The 17,547-nt window shown below is 32.4% G+C and overlaps 2 protein-coding genes across 2 annotated transcripts; one reads left to right on the top strand and one right to left on the bottom strand.

The window, feature by feature from the left end:
* The first annotated feature begins 2,757 nt into the window (after positions 1 to 2,757).
* Positions 2,758 to 5,399, top strand: LOC25489547 (probable inactive receptor kinase At2g26730). The gene is made up of 2 exons (XM_013605569.3): positions 2,758 to 4,224; positions 4,575 to 5,399. Exons 1-2 carry the CDS (start codon positions 2,859 to 2,861, stop codon positions 5,138 to 5,140), a joined length of 1,932 nt encoding a protein of 643 aa, XP_013461023.1. The 5' UTR covers positions 2,758 to 2,858; the 3' UTR covers positions 5,141 to 5,399.
* A 4,064-nt stretch (positions 5,400 to 9,463) lies between these two features.
* On the bottom strand, positions 9,464 to 10,575 carry LOC25489546 (uncharacterized). The gene has a single exon (XM_013605568.3). The coding sequence runs from the start codon at positions 10,330 to 10,332 to the stop codon at positions 9,901 to 9,903; it is 432 nt and encodes a 143-aa protein (XP_013461022.1). The 5' UTR covers positions 10,333 to 10,575; the 3' UTR covers positions 9,464 to 9,900.
* Positions 10,576 to 17,547: the final 6,972 nt, after the last annotated feature.

The raw sequence follows: 17,547 nt of genomic DNA, 5'->3' as shown, positions 1-17,547 counted from the left end.
CCCGATTAATCTTCTTTATGAGAGTTGTTTAAGGGTGAAGATGAGAAGTATCATTAGCGATCAATCCATATGTTTTATCCAATAAAAAAAATAGTGATGAAAATAGCCTATTGAATTAGTGTTGTTAGCATTACTCTTGTTTTGATTAAATTGCTAGCCATTACTCTAATAACAAAATATGTATTTTTCTTTTTTTTTGAAGAAAACCATATATGTATTATACAATCAACGTATAAATAATGTTGATATTCTTTGTGAACAAATGAAAGAATATGATTTTTTATGAACAAGGTATATGACATATTTACAGTTTATCCTTTCATTTATGCTCATGAAGAATATCAAAATCATTCATTCAATATCATTTGATAACATCTAATCATATTTCGGTTTTTCTTTTCTTTTCTTTTTTGTTTTAGATATAATTCATTTGCTAAAGATAATTCTATTTGAGGTACTAGCATAATTAAATAAATATTAATATCTTTTTCATCTAAAATTGAACTTTAATAACATGTCAATTTTTTGGGTTAAAAAAGTTAGGTGAGTCAGGTTCTAGGACTCACTAAGGTTAAAACAACATTTATAAATTGATCATTTATTAAAAAGATCATCAAATTGATAGTTTTACAAACGGGGAATGCTATATATAGCGACAAAATATCTAGCGAATTTATCAAGAATGCATAATTTGTGTTATAAGCCCCCAGTTAGTGTTAAAAATAAAATAATTAATATTGAAGTATAGATATGCAGGTCGGGATGATTCGTGAAACCAATTGTCGGGCGGGATACAAAGCATTTTTCTTTACAATATGATTGAATCTCTTCAAAACTATTTTTACACTATAGTTGAAATATATATTTTTACTCACGTAGAGGGCAATCTAAATCAAAGAACTAATGATATCTAATATTTTTTAAAATATTTTATTTTCTTTGCGTGTTTTCTTTTGAACACTTCTTTAGTTTATTATGGTTAGGGATTTGGTGTGAAGTTGTTACATTTATTATGTGTGGCGTAGGTCCATGACAGGAGTGAGTGTTTGGTGGTCCAAATCCAAACAACTGCATGCTGTATATTGTACATCGTTAGTTACTTTGACGGTCAGTCGGTCACATGTTCATGCATTACATAAATGAAAAAATTTATTTGCACTCAAATGTTATTCTACACCTTGAGAGGTAGATAGAAATAAAAAAAGTGGGATGATAAATTTGATGGGTAGGTGAGAGAGATAGAGGAAATGAGAGGCCTGTTATATGTGTTTTGATTTTTGCAAGGGTGTTAAAAAAATCAGTACCCTAATTAAAATTATTATCATTATTTTATAAATAAAATATTATTTTGCCAAAAAAAAACTATCATTATATAAAAAGGGTTACTTGCTTTCTATCAAGTTTTGATTTATTTATCTATCTATATATGTATATGCGTCTGTATAATATCCATTTTAATTTAATATCATTGTTTCAATTACATAATATTTATATTATCTTAGCTTATCTAAATTTTAGTTTCAACTTTCAATATAAGCTTTGAAATTTAAAGTTGAAAAATTGTATGGTTAAAGGAAATTTGTATAGAAAAAAGTCCGACCAAATTTGATAGTTACTTTTGGTGTTTCTTTATATTACATATGTAAATTTAAATTTGGACAGAATTTTGTTGGCTAAAACCAATTCGTACATAACAATGTTTGACCAAAAATAGTAGTTATTATTGGAGTTCTCTTTATTCAATAATGTAGATTATTATTATTGTATAGTAGTTGTCATTGGAGTTCTCTTTATTCAATAATGTAGATTATTGTCGTTGTTATTTTGGCAACATGAAAATTAAATCATGGAAAATGCAACATATAGCGAAAATATTCTCACGAACTCATCACAATATGTCCTATTTAGTTAGGCAGCACTACTAATTTACACTAATAAAATTGTTTTTTTAGGGGATAATAAAATCGTTTTGTTATTGACTCACTTTAACTACAACATGCACTATTAACACATCCCTAAAAAAAATTAATTGTTACCACAAGATAAAATAAGAACCTCTTAGTTAGATTAACATTATTGCAAGAAAGTAATAGATCTAGCTTAAGTGTTCAATGTGTATGATGTATGATTGTTGTAAACTTTAAAATGTGATATCAAGTTCTATTTTTATTGATTAAAAAAGATCTATTTCACTAAAATCCAATATTAATATCGTATATTTATACGATTTCAAACTTTTATACTTGTTTTTCTCTCTATTTATATTCTTTTTCTTTCTCCTCAGATACAATGTCAAAACTCATTTGTATTCGGTATTGGAATATAATGTTGGTTTTTCGTGTCTATATAACACAACCAATTAATTAAAGAGGTTGGACTCTTATGAAGAAGAAAACACAACTTAATAACATATTTACATTTGTAAATAAATAATCATTGTGAGTTAAACCCTTAAGAAAGTTATGGCGAAAAGGCCATTGAGTAGTGACAAAATGACCATTTCAAAATGCCGGCTGCAGCTTCTAAAGCTCCTATTGTTACATTCTGCCCTTTGGCTCATTTCCACAATTCCTCATTAATGTCAACGAAATTCACTAATCACAACACATCACAAGATTTTTTATTGCATGCAGTTGTATTGGCCATTTGGATACAATGGCTTTATATGAACATTGACCTTCATTTTTTTTAATTATTATTATACTAATTAATCACTCTTTAGAGTTCAGTTTTAGTCACCTATTTTCATTACACTCTAACATTAGTAATGTATAGACGTAAATAACATAGAGAGAGCCACTTCACTTCAAGTTCAAGAAGAAGAGAATTAACTGTTAACTCAAAAACACTGCAAAAAAATGAGTCTAAAACAAATCTGGTTCTGGATAATACTCACTTTTCTGTTTCTGTTTTTTCTAAAGACAAATTCAGAATCAGAAAATGTCAGAAAAGCCCTTGTCAAATTCATGCATCAACTTGAACCACCTGATCAGAATTCGATGCAGGGTTGGAACCTCACATCAGATCCATGCGCTCATAACTGGCTAGGTGTAACTTGTTACGCAAACAACCAATACATTAAGACTATAGTTCTTGAAGAACTTAATTTCACCGGCGTTCTAGACGCTACTTCTCTTTGCATTGCTAACACTCTTCAGTACCTCAGCCTCAACAACAATTACTTACACGGTTTTATATCGGAGGATATAAAAGACTGTAAGTTTTTGACACACTTGCTTCTTAGTGGTAACAAATTCTCTGGCAATCTTCCTGTTTCCATTCCTCAACTACGTAACATGAAGCGCCTGCATGTTTCAGACAATCTCTTCACCGGAAACCTTCCAAATATGGTTAATGTTACAAGCTTGATATCTTTTTTAGCTCAAAACAACAATTTCACTGGTCAGATTCCTGATTTTGATTTCTCCAACTTTGAAGTTTTTAATGTCTCTAACAACAATTTACGCGGTCCTGTTCCTGATGTTGGAGGTAGATTTAGTGCAGATAGCTTTTATGGTAATCCTAATTTATGCGGAAAACCAATTTCAAACTCGTCATGTCCGCCTCCACCACCACCTCCTCCTCCAATCGTTATAAAAGACAAAAAGAAAAATCCATTTCTTAATGATTTGCCAATTTATTCAGGCTACATAGTTATTGGTTTAATGTTCATAATTTTCTTGATCTTCAAGTTGTCAAGAAAATGCATGACCAAAAATAGAGAAACAGGATTAGATCATGTTGAAAAGAAGGACATGTCACAAGACACTAGTGGTGGCGTTGTTATTGTTGGAGGTGAAAAGCTTAGTGAGATATTAAATTCAAATGGATCAAAGAATTGGTTTAATGGACTTGGAGTTAGATCAGAGTATTCTATGACATCTATGGAAAGTGGAGTGACTACATCAGGTCTTGTTCTTCTTTCAAGTAGAAAGCTTAGGGGATTGCAATTTGAGGACTTGTTAAGTGCTCCTGCTGAATTGATTAGGAGAGGAAAACATGGAAGCCTATACAAAGTTATGCTAGATAATGGTGTGCTTTTGGCTGTTAAGAGGATCAAGGATTGGGGGATTTCGAAGCATGAATTCGAGAGAAGGATGAACTTAATAGCTCAAGTGAAGCATACTCTTGTAATGTCACCTGTTGCATACTATTGCTCTCAGCAAGAGAAACTTCTGGCGTATGAATATCTTCCGAATGGTAGCCTCTTCATGTTGCTCTATGGTAAGTTGCTACTTAATTATTGAGTTGTGTTACTGTGTATTACATCCATTGAAATGCAAAGTAAGAAGCTAGTGTGCGAAGTTTTATGCGCTTATCCATAAGTTATAGTCTAAGAGACAATATAGTCAAACTATTTTTATATAAGCTATAAGTTGTTTTTATAAGTTATGGACATGTTATAAGTTGTTTGCATAAGCTCTACCAAACACTTTATCAAGTGCTTATGTCAATAAATAAGTTTATACAGTAAGCAATTAATTTGTTAGCCTACAAGCACATGCCTGAATTGATGAAATTTAGACTCAGAATAAACGTAGCCAAATATTTTTACTCACCTTTTATTTCTTCAGGATCTCAAAGTGGACACTCTCTTGATTGGAGGAGCAGACTAGATGTTGCTGCTAAGATAGCTGAAGCTTTGGCCTATATGCATGAGGAGCTTGGTGAGAGTGGAATAGCACATGGTAACTTCAAATCGAGTAACATTCTGTTTGACAAGAATATGAACCCACAAATAAGCGAATATGGTCTAATGGTCGCGGAAAATCAAGGTGTCATTTCTCATATCAGAAGCCGCAGAAACAAAAACATGTCTGCATCAGCCACCTTCAGAGCTGATATATATGCCTTCGGTGTGATACTTCTCGAACTCCTGACAGGAAAAGTAGTTAAAAATGATGGATTTGATTTGGTTAAATGGGTGAATTCAGTCATCAGTGAGGAATGGACTGCAGAAGTTTTTGATAGGTCTCTAATCTCACAAGGTGCTTCTGAAGAGAGAATGGTGAACTTGTTGCAGGTGGCATTAAAATGCATTAATCCTTCTCCAAATGATAAGCTAAGTATGAGTCAAGTGGCACTCATCACAAATGCGCTGAAAGATGAAGACGAAAAATCTGTATCCTTTGACAGATGATCGAGATTTTAGTTATCGTATCATATACTAGTCTATAATAAAATTTTAGAAGATTCAATGTAATTTCAATTAGCAAGAATGTCTCTTATACCAGGGAATGTAGAGGCTGGTAATGTTATAATGTCTACTGCTTAAACATCATCACTGTCTGCATCCCTGCTATGGAATTTGTGTTTTTTAGTACATAATCACATGCCTCACAAATTGAGACAAACTTGTTTTCAACTTAAACAATTGAATAACTGAAACAATCTTTGATTTAGGGTACCCATTATACAACATCTTGGGTACATTTTTTTCTGCCATACGTTTGATTTCGACTTTTGGAATGCAAACAACTTTATAGGCTATACTATTTCAAATCAGAACAACGCCGCAATCAATTGATGAATAAGTATTGAACAATCTGAATTGGGAAAATCTTGTAAGGCATAAGCTTTAACCATGAATCCAACTAAATAAATTGAACTAGTTGATGTTGTGTCAATTCAACACTATGAGCAATAGAGATGAATTTATAGAGATCAAAACCAAGTATGTTATATTTAAAGCACAAAACAAAATATTTTAACCATACTATAATTTTATCGTCTATAGAGCAAAAATGTTGGAACTAAATCTAATCGAAAGTAGTCTAGGCATGCTACAATCAACGTAACTCCCTAAAAGGTTGACACTCCAATCCAAAATAATTTATGCATGACACGCAAAATGCATGGAATCATGCAATGCTTCAGCATACATCATGCAGCAAAATGAGACAGCAATACGACTCGTATCCCAAAATTGAGATTGAATCCGTGGCTTAAGGGATGGTTTTTCTTTCACAAGTTGCTTACTATGCAACAAACAGAACATGCAGGTGGATTTTCATATTGATCATTGAAACAGGACTATTTCATAATGGACACAACTATGAAGATAAAGTGTTGGTTACCATCAGGTTCTAACATAAATGTTTTATACTCCGAAAAGCCTTATGTCTGAGGCCTCAGTTTACAAAAATTGTACTGAAGGCAAAAGTTAGACTGAACAAAATTAAGGAAGTAAGTATAGCAGCTTGTAAAAATTAAAATCAGGACTTTTTCAGCAATAAGAATTTTCAATCCACACTCCATATTTAAGTTTAATTTTTATGTGAAAGTCCATTCGAACAACCAGTATTGAAAAGAATGGTGCACACATAGAATTTAATATTTTCCCAAGCATAAAGGATGGCCAAATAGCAAAGGATTCAAGACCTTGTCCAGCAGCAAGGAAATTCTATATGAACTATATTCCCTCACTGTACTGCCTTTTTTGGGAAAAACAAAGAAATGTTGAGCATCACTTACAATACAGATTCGCTGAGCGAGATGAACATAAATACCTTGGTGCACTCTTTCTGCATATTACTCGGTTGATATAAATTACTTGCAGATTTTGCAGCACGCTCAATTACAATAGTGCAGCGACTGGATCCTTTAGAAAAAGTAACTTCCCAACATCCGAACGAGACAACCTACCAAGTAATGTCTGAAAAACTTATTATTTTTATATTGTCATGTATTCTTGTGCATACATTATGATCATATGACACAATCTAAGAGACTTTGGTACTCAATCTATCTTTACAAGTATTATGAATCAGAGGATGTCGAGTATCAAGGTCCCATACAATGGAAAGATAGAATGCATAATGCTCTCTAGGAGTCATCACTAAGAAAAAATTATATAAAAGATGATTGAAATGATACATGAGTGTTCCTATATATAGAGTTTAGTTGTGTAACTAACTCTTAACCAAGCTTCTCAAACACTCTAATTAACTATAGTGAAAGAAAAAAAAATTACACTATATAGTTAGTTAGAATACACTATAGTTAGTTAGAGTGTTTGAGAAGCTTGGTTAAGAGTTAATTACACAACTAAACTCTATATATAGGAACACTCATGTATCATTTCAATCATCTTTTATACAATTGTGTGATGATTCCTAGAGAGCATTATGCATTCTATCTTTCCATTGTATGGGACCTTGATACTCCATCCTCTGATTCATAATAACAAGCACTCACGCACACATATCAACACTGTTTGAAAAAATACATTAACCTTTTGGCATGAAATTATTTTGTGCCTTCCATCTAAGCAAACTCTTGGTCCAAAGAGATAGGAAGTCACAAAATTCCTGGAACAGTAAACAACCAGAAAATACACTTCCAAGAATATAACACAAACACATAACAAGCCGAAAACCAAACATTGCAAAACAAAGAGAACGGGCACACAAGATTTACGCGGTTCATTCAATGTGACCTATATCAAATACAGAAAGAGAAGCTTCACTATGTGTTCAAGATCAATCAAACTTTAGAAATGAAGCCAATTATCATTGGCCTTATTTGCCCTAAACCCCTCTGGTTTTTTCTCACAAAATAACATGCACAACAACCCCTTGCAAGCACATATATATTGGCAAGCAACCCATAAAGCAACATATAAATTTTATTATAACAGTGTAACTGTCAGGTCACAGAAGTAGTATGTGAATTGATTAAAACATAACTAGAAAAACCCCTGCACCCCTGAATCGATGCAATATTTTGAATATGAATTGATATGAATTTCTTTAAATTCAGACACATCTCTGATAAAATGAACGGAGTCATGTACTGTTTCAGCTTACATCATGCAGCAAAAGGCGACAGCAATTCAAAATTATATCATATCCCAAAATTTAGATTGAATATGTGGCTTAAGGTATACAGCAAATAGAACATACAAGTGAATTTTCATATTGTTCAATGAAACAGGACAATCAGGACTATTTCATATTGTATACAGCCTATGAAGATAAGTCTTAGTTTATTTACTTATACTGAAAATCACGGATAATATACTGTAGTTAGCTGCCATATGCAACAAGCCTTTATTTATGCCTGAGGCTCCTTCTCACATGTTATATACTGCATCAAGCCTTATGTTTGAGGCCTCAATTTACAAAAATAGTACTTGAGCAAGACAAAACTACGGAAGTAAGTATAGCAGCAACTAAGCAGATAGCAGCAGCTTGTAAGAATTAAGATCAGCACTTCTTCAACAATAAGAACTTTTTTTTATTCCGCTCTACTAATTTGAAAAGTATCAAGGATTTGAGCCATATGCATGGAATACAGGTGATCCAATTAGATTTAATTTGTATGTGCCATTTGAACAACCAATATTTATCATTCTGTTGAAAAGAATGGTACAAACAGAATTTAATTATTTTTCCAAGCATAAAGGATTATTGTATGGAATCAAGAGCTTGTCTAGAAGCAAGGGAATTTTAATATAAATTAGATTTCTTCATTGTGTTGCCTCTTTAGGGAAAAACTGGGAAAGGCTTGTTTCGCTTACAATATATAGAATCACTGATTAAGATGAACATAGAGAGACCTTGCACTCTTTCTGCATATAACCAAGTTAGAATTTCCCCTCAGTTGATGAAAATTACTTACAGTTTTTGCAGTAAGCTCAATATCCTTCAGAAAAGTCACATCTCAACATGCAGACTACTAGACAACCTACCGAGTTATGCCTGAAAACTTATTAATTTTATACTCTCATGTATTTGTGTCCATACATTATTATCAGATAACACAATCCAAAAGGATATTGACACAATGTGTTATGATCACATCTTAAACAAAAAGGATTATATGTGAATTGATTAACATCCATAGCATCATTCCTTTTACCAAAAAAATTAATTAGTTTGTCATATTTTCCCTTTAGAAGGTTGTGTTTATTATACATTTTGGCTTATAAGTTTGTACCATTTGTTTAGTGACTTTCAATTTAATTAATTGAAAACTTTATTAACCCGACATAAACAAATTCAATCCAACAAATCAAACACGACAATAACATCCATCAAACTTGATAAGAATGTTTATCTTGACACAATAAAATAACGAAATCTTACCTACATGTCAATCATGATAAAGAAGGTAAGGTATTGACGCAAGTTGCTCAATCATGTTTTCAAGTAAAGCTTATCCATTTGTCCCAAGTCACAACAAAAAGCATGTTAACATGGTTGGTCACTCAACAATTTTTAACTCATGAAAATGACATAAATTATTTTAAAAGGCCAAGATAGATATTATGGGGAAAAAGCATAAAACAAAATCCCCGTAAACTTTATTGTAAATTGGCCTAAATTATGTTAGTCATAAGATATAGTAGCTCAATTGGTAATGTTGATAATTGATAGGTTAGGCACCTTCACCCAAATTCAAAATTTTAAACGGTGTTTATCACATGCTTATGAAAAATTTGTACATTACAGATACAACATTTGCCAACTAAATCCTACTATAAAACAGTAAAACAGAAAATTAGAATCACATCCAAGCTTCATTCATAGTCCATGGAAGTTCCTAGTGATTATCAAGATTCAATACATTGTGACGTATACGCCACCAACTAGTATTAAAATCAAGTATGATAAATAAGAATATTCTGAAAAATATGCTGAAAATTTACAATCTGCAACCCAAAACAGAACAAAAAAATTGACTCGCAACTAAAAATGTACATCATAAAATATAAAACTATAATTCTTCAAAAAAAAAAAAAATGTAGTATAATCATATAACTCTTCTTAAAAATTTCCTTTAAGCTATATTACAAAATAAAATAAAAAATAGAGAAGTGACGTCATGCTTTCAAAACACAGTAACCTAGTTTCCAATTTCCATAGTAGCTTCAATCTTTCTTTCTTTCTTTTTTCTTCATTCTGAGCTTGAAACGGCGACGTTTTGTTCCAAATCCGTCGAATCAGACTTCAAAGTCGGAACGGCCGCAACATAACGAGCTGAAAAATTCCGAAACCCATCAGGAGAATCATTTTCGAACTCCCCATTCTGTCCCTCATCGAAATTCAAAGCGTAACTCAAAGGATCGTATTGATACTTCCCCGCATGACGGAAACCACCGCTCTTGTTCCGGTTGAACCTCCGAATAAACGTCTTCCACCGTGGTCCAGCAACGATCTCTGACCACTCGCGGATTTTCATGAATCCACGCGATACAGACGAAGCTCTCACGCGCTCCCACCATGGTTCGGTGGTGGTGGAGTGACGAGAACCGAAGCAGGGGAAGCAGAAGGTGCAGCGCGTGTTTGAAGTTTCTTCATTGCTGAGAGATGATGAATCGTGGTTCATGATGGTGTTGCGGCGTTTTCCGTGTTTGGTGGTAGTGTTGAGTAAAATGAAATTAGTGTGTGTTGTTTATATATGGATCGTTGTGACGTGGCTCTAGTGAATGGTGATTTGTGTAGGTGGTTAAGGTTAGTGGTGTGATTAATCGGGGTTTGGAGCCGTTGTAATGTTGACTTTCTTGGTTGGCAGTGAATAGAATATGCTGGTTAGTTGACGGAAATGCTACACTGTTCTGCACTCATTATTGTATATACAGCTGTAAATTCGGCAGTTGAAAAAGAAAAATGAGGAAACAATTTACTCCCGTTAGCAAACATTAAGAAAAACTCAAATAATGTTTGTATTGATGATAAATTGAATATTACAAATAAGTGAATTAACCCACTAATGGGGTGGTTACAACTATATATACTACTCTAGAACTAATACTAACCGTGACTAAACTATATCTCTAATAACTCCCTCCATTTCACAAGGGTAAGGATACTTTTTATTTATAAAAATAAATGAAAAGATGCAATTTAGAAAGTTTTTTTTTTTTTGGTAGATAGACGAAATGGCAAAGCCATTATGAACTCACACACACAAGTGGAGGTACCGGGGTTCGAACCCCGGTCAAGGCATCCGGCCTAACAATTTCGGCATTTCGGCAATTTAGAAAGTTATTGACATAAAAAATAAGTGATGGATCCTACCGTTAAGTGGATTTTATCATTATTAATTACTTTTTATTTTTTGTGTGTTTTTATCTCTCTAAATAAAATAAATAAAAAAATTATAAATGGAGAGAATCTTAACCCGTTTCACAATGATTGTCTTTTTATGTTGTCTTTTAAGGTTTTGACACACGGATGATGTGTTTGGATTTCGGGCGAAAACACCTTTTGCGCGTCCCTAGGCATATACTCTGTTCGGTCACTATTATAACCAAAATTTGACATTTTAGATACATTGAATAGTTAATGTATCTAGTCTTTATTATAGACTTAATACATTAATTATTCAATGTATCTAAAAAGTCATGCTTATAATAGTGACCGGATGGAGTATCACCGTGATTTAAAGAAGCTTTAAAAGGTAACTTCTCCTCCAACGCAGGTTTTGGCCGCTAAAGTGATAATTCCACCGCTTGAACAAACATGCTAAGATTAAAAAATTGAATAAAATAATCATTAGGCATAACATTTTTACTAAACTGTCCTTACTTTATAAGAAAAAGACAAACTTAAAGTTGCAGTGAAAATTGTGTGAGAGAAAAGTTGGAAGAAAAAATTAAAGTTGTATTAGAAATGTAAAGTGACATTCATTTTGATTTTTTTTTTTTAGTTAAAGTGACACTTATTGTGAAACGGGTAAAGTATACCCTTTAGAAATTGTAATTTTTCTCAAAAAAATTCATTGAATTTTGCGAAACTTTAAAAATCCTTTCAAGTTGTCAAACGTATGTCAAATTCTCCTTCAATCTTCTTTTTTTGTTGTTTGACTCTATGATGTGATGGTTAACTACACATGTGACATCTCGAGGTAAATTGAAGGTTATGTCAGTAATTGACTAAGTAATATTTTTATTTTTACTGGCCTAAAATTTGTGTGATTATTAAAAGATAAAATATATATATTGACACGCATTTTTTTGACACAAATACAACATTATGGACAGTCTCGTAATTTCCACTAAAATGCAGAGGTATGATTAGATTTTCAGCTGCAACTTATATATTGAGACAAAACAACACCATGGGCAATCTCGTAATTTCAACTAAAATTGGATTTTTATCTCTCTCTCTCTCTCTCTCTCTCTCTCTCTCTCTCTCTCTCTCTCTCTCTCTCTCTCTCTCTCTCTCTCTCTCTCCTCTCTCTCTCTCTCTCTCTCTCTCCTCTCTCTCTCTCTCTCTCTCTCTCTCTCTCTCTCTCTCTCTCTCTCTCTCTCTCTCTCTCTCTCTCTCTCTCTCTCTCTCCTCTCTCTCCTCTCTCTCTCTCTCTCTCTCTCGCTCTCTCCCTCCCTCTCCCTCTTATGCAGGGGCGATTGCTTTCACGTGAGAGGGGTAGCTATGTCTACCCCAAAGAGAAAAAATTTGTTGAATGAGTTGGTATATTTTTATATTAAGCTACCCCTAATAATATATATTTGGCTACCCCAAGTTTAATTTTAGATGAATTGATTTTTTTTTTCTTTTTAATTTTACTTACTTTTCAATTAAACTTCGAATTACTTGATCCGATCTTCTAAGAACCGAAGGGCGAACATAAAAAAATATACATATTCTTTGATTGATAATGAAAATATGACGACAACAACAATAATCTATAACTTTCTCCAACAAAAGAAATTCTATCACTATTGGCCCAAACATAATTTATTAACCCTTTATTATAACAAACCCATTATTAACACTTTGAATTTTTTTCTTTACAGCTAAACAAAGTAATTAGTAAATTATAGCTTTAAGTGCATTTTATAAAGTACATTTTATGTACGTAATAGTCATTGAGAATTTATTTTTTCTTATTGATTAAATTTACTAGTTTCAAAAAAAAAATTATATGTAGCCACCTCATGAAAATATTGCTAGCTTCGCCGTTGATCTTATGATTTTGGACATCCCATATTAACAACATTAACGTTCATATTGATGCATCAGCTAAGGAGTATAATTTACAAACATTTGTTATGGAATCGTCGAGTGGTTGGAAACTAGGCATTGTATAGGATAAGAATAAGAACATTTGATAGGTAAAAACAAAAAGTGAAAATAAAAGAGGAAAGGAAGAGAAATTTAAAAAGAAAAAAAAACTAAATTTTTAGGTTGACAACTATATTATTCATAAAAAAAAAAAAATAGGTAGATAAATAAATTGTTTTAATGGGTGTCAACTCATAATAATGATGAAAAAATAAAAAGGGTCATGAAGACACATGTTAAGGTTTTCATAAAAAGCAAATATTTTCTTTCAAAAATAAAAAGCAAATATTTATTGTGCAAAATTAAATTTCAATCTTTTTCTGAACTAAATTTGCACAACTTCCAACACATAATTCCCTTCTTTAATGTACCATCCGATCACTATTATAAGCAAAATTTTATACTTTAAATTCATTCATTAAATGATGTATGTGATCTATATAATAAAGACCATATACATCATTAATTAAATGGATCTAAAATATAAAATTTGTTTATTATAGTTACCTGAGAATGTACCTTAACATATGTTAGGGGGCACGTGCTAGCATTTTTCAAATAAGAATTGCCAACTCTACACAAAGTTCATACCCTACCACCACCATCTCCGACTGTCGACATCAGTCACCACCGCATCGTCGTAACCCATCACCGAATTGAAACCCCTCTTCTCCAGCTTGGTCATCAACACCACTGGTGAGAGAGACCAGACCAGAGAGAACTCTAGCAAAGAGGTGCAAGTGCAACCACCACCATCCTTTCAGATCTGACATTGATCCATCGTGACCTCCTCCTTTCCCTCACGCCGACCACGACCTTCATCTCAGTGGTCGTCACCTCTCACTTTAGCCACTTTGTTAGTCAATTACCACTTTCATTTGTTTTGGTTATTGAACCCTATGACGTGGCAATTAACTGTACTTGTGGTGTCTCTGGATGGACTGAACGTTATGCCACGTCATAGGAGGTAATTGATTATTAATTTTTTATTTAAAATATGTGTGATTATAAAAATAGATAAATATCCTCTCAAATTTAAAACTTATGTACCAATTATTCCCTTTAAATTTAAAACTTACTGAAAAATACCCCTCAAATTTAAAACTTTATTTGCAAATTGAATTAAATCTTATGTGCAAAGATTGCTTCAAATATTTGAAGACTAGTTTTAACAAAGATTCCTTCAAATAAGACTTTTTTTTATTGAAAATTTGTCACAAAACAATAATTCCATACTGTGCTAGGCTTTGTAGTTTTAACAATAATTGTTTATATGCTTCAGCGTTTTCTGCTAGGCATCTCATGGTCTTAGCAATAGGCTCAACATCTTCTAGTTCTTTAATATGTAAAATTCAACCAAAAGAACTATTTTAATATTTGGAGGACCAACAACCACAGGGATATTTGGAGTGCTCAGTAAAATTCTTCAAGATATGAAAGTTAAGTTTGACAGGATCACTAGACAGAAGACGGTTTTTGGATGTTTGCAAGTAGTATATGATCAAGATTTTCTTCAAGCTGTCCTGGTTGATGGATTAGGTCAGCATATGTCACCAGTGGAGTACCATACTATCCTTAGATATCGCTTTATGATGTTATTATTTCCTATTGATGAGGTGTGCTCCGTCTGTCGTAACATGTGTCTGGATACTTTTAGGAAGCATGTTGTTTATTGTAAGGATCTTCCTGACTTTAAGCACATGCATGACTTTGTTAAGGATGTACTTTTTTATATATTTAGGCGGGCGGGAGTATGAGTGAAGAAGGAGGCGCATGTGAAACATGCATGTGTGGACTTGATTGAGGTTTCACCACCTGTGGGATTAGGGATCGAGCCTTTTATGGTAGGATAGGTAGCTCTAAAAGTTGCGTCAAGTAAAATGACCAAACTTAAGAAAACATGTTATGTTATGACAATCAAAATACTTTTATACCATTTGCTTATTATTTTAAATCATTTTTTTATTTTGAAAAAAAAGTCAAATGCATTTATGAAAAAGATAAATATTAACCCTTTTTTTTAAGGAATTTTTTTTTTCTTTAACAATTAGAGATTTCTTTCTAATATATCTTGAGAAATAATTTTTTCAGAACAAAATCACAACTTAAAAAAAAAAGTAAATAGGCAATTACCTCTCTGAAATTGTAAATTTCGTCAATGAGTAAATAGTCAATTACCCCCCTTGAAATTGTAAGTTTTGTCAATTACCCCCCTGAAATTAACAAAACTTCAATTACCCCATGAAATTGCACAACGTTAATCAATTTACCCTCTACGTCAAATATTTATGTTAGTCAACATAACGTTTTGCAAATACCCTCCTGAAGTTTTGCACTTATGCGAAAAATGCCCCCTAAACTTGAAAATTTATATTTTGTTTTCTTATCCTTAAAAGTGATTGCATTATCACTGAATTGTGGAGCATATTAGCTAAGTTTTGACGATATACAATCATATCTTGACAGTATTATAGAACAAATTGGCAGTATTTGGTATACCCTACAATAATGTTCAAAACTCAAGAATATTTACAAAACAAACTTAAAAGTATTTCTTTCTTCCAACTTCAGATGTTGTTTTTTCTTTTTCAAGTTGTCCTGAACCCCATTAGAGATCAAAAAGATGGTGGCTATCATGTTTTTTTATTCTCTTAAAAAAACATAATGAAATATACATAATATAATTTTATTACCATTCATTTGAATCCTAACGGGGGAAGAAGACCATGATTCCTTCAAGATCCTTTATAAAGTGAGAGAAGTAACAAGTTTATATATTTTTTCTTGAAAGTGAGAGAAGTGTGTTGAGGTGTGCACCGCTCACAATATAAAGGAAGTGGAAATTTTTGGTGTGGTTAAAATTAGCAATAGCAAAGCCATATAATTTGACATCTTGGTAATTCTTGGTTATGTCAATCATGTATTATTTATGTGCTTCATTATGTTTGACATGTATTAGTTTTCCATCTGACATGTGTGGTTGTACTTTACTATGCTGACTTTCATATCGTTAGACTCTAATACATGGTTAATGTTTGATCGTTTAAAGGAACATATATGGTTATATACCATCAAAACATAGCTAATATGCTCCACAATTCAGTGATAATGCAGTCACTTTTAAGGATAATAAAAAAATATATAAATTTTCAAGTTCAGGGGGCATTTTGTACATAAGTACAAAACTTCAGGGGAGTATTTGCAAAACGTCATGTTAACTAACAGAAAAATTTGACGGAGGGGGTAAATTGGTCAACGTTGTGCAATTTCAGGGGGTAATTGAAGTTTTGTTAATTTCAGGGGGGTAATTGACGAAACTTACAATTTCAGGGGGGTAATTGACTATTTACTCTTTCGTCAATTACCCCCCTAAAATTGCACAACGTTAATCAATTTACCCGCTCAGACAATTCTTCTGTTAGTCAACATGACGTTTTGCAAATACCCCCTCTGAAGTTTTGCAATTATGTGCAAAATGCCCCTAAACTTAAAAATTTATATTTTTTTTCTTATCCTTAAAAGTGACTGCATTATCACTGAATTGTGCAACATATTAGCTAAGTTTTGACGGTATACAATCATATATTGGCATTATGGTCGAACAAATTGGCAGTATTTTGTAAACCCTACAATAATGTTCAAAACTCAAGAGTATTTACAAAACAAACACAAAAGCATTTCTTTGTTCCAACATCAGATGTTATTTTTTCTTTTTCAAGTTATCCGTCACGGCTATCATGTTTTTTTTATTCTCTTAAAAAAAATAATGAACTATACATAATATAATATTATTACCATTCATTTGAATCCTAACGGGAGACCATGATTCCTTCAAGATCTTTTATAAAGTGAGAGAAGTAACAAGTTTATGTATTTTTTCTTGAAAGTGAGAGAAGTGTGTTGGTGTAGAGTGTGTAGTGCTCACAATATAAAGGGAGTGGAAATTTTTGGTGTGGTTAAAATTAGCAATAGCAAAGCCATATATTTTGACATCTTGGTAATTCTTGGTTATGCCAATCATATGTCATTCATGTGCTTCATTATGTATGTCATGCATTAGTTTTCCATCTGACAGGTGTGGCTGTACTTTGCTATGCTGTCTTTTATATCATTAGGCACTAATACATGGTTAATGTTTGATCGTTTCAGAGAAAATATATGGTTGTATACCGTAAAAACTTAGCTAATATCCTCCACAATTCAGTGATAATGCAGTCACTTTTAAGGATAAGAAAAAAAGCATATAAATTTTCAAGTTCAAGGGACATTTTGCACATAAGTGCAAAATTCCATGGGGTATTTGCAAAACGCCATGTTAACTAACCGAAGAATTTGACAGAGGGAGTAAATTGATTAACGTTGTGCAATTTCAGGAGGATAATTGAAGTTTTGTTAATTTCAAAGGACTAATTGACGAAACTTATAATTTCAGGGGATAAAATTACACCCTGTTTAATCCTGGTTGCATTCTAAAATGATAAAATTATCCTTTCATAAAATTAATTTTTAAAAAACATCTTTCTTTTTTCTTGGT

Source organism: Medicago truncatula, chromosome 3 (genome assembly GCF_003473485.1).
Source record: "Medicago truncatula cultivar Jemalong A17 chromosome 3, MtrunA17r5.0-ANR, whole genome shotgun sequence".
NCBI lineage: Eukaryota > Viridiplantae > Streptophyta > Magnoliopsida > Fabales > Fabaceae > Medicago > Medicago truncatula.
This window is presented reverse-complemented; position numbering and strand designations above follow the sequence as displayed.

Bases quoted from the DNA above. Each gene is read 5' to 3' on its own strand.
- LOC25489547 (XM_013605569.3), top strand. From the start codon at position 2,859: ATGAGTCTAAAACAAATCTGGTTCTGGATAATACTCACTTTTCTGTTT. The intron at 4,225-4,574 runs GTAAGTTGCTAC...TTATTTCTTCAG, and splicing joins CCTCTTCATGTTGCTCTATG to GATCTCAAAGTGGACACTCT.
- LOC25489546 (XM_013605568.3), bottom strand. From the start codon at position 10,332: ATGAACCACGATTCATCATCTCTCAGCAATGAAGAAACTTCAAACACG.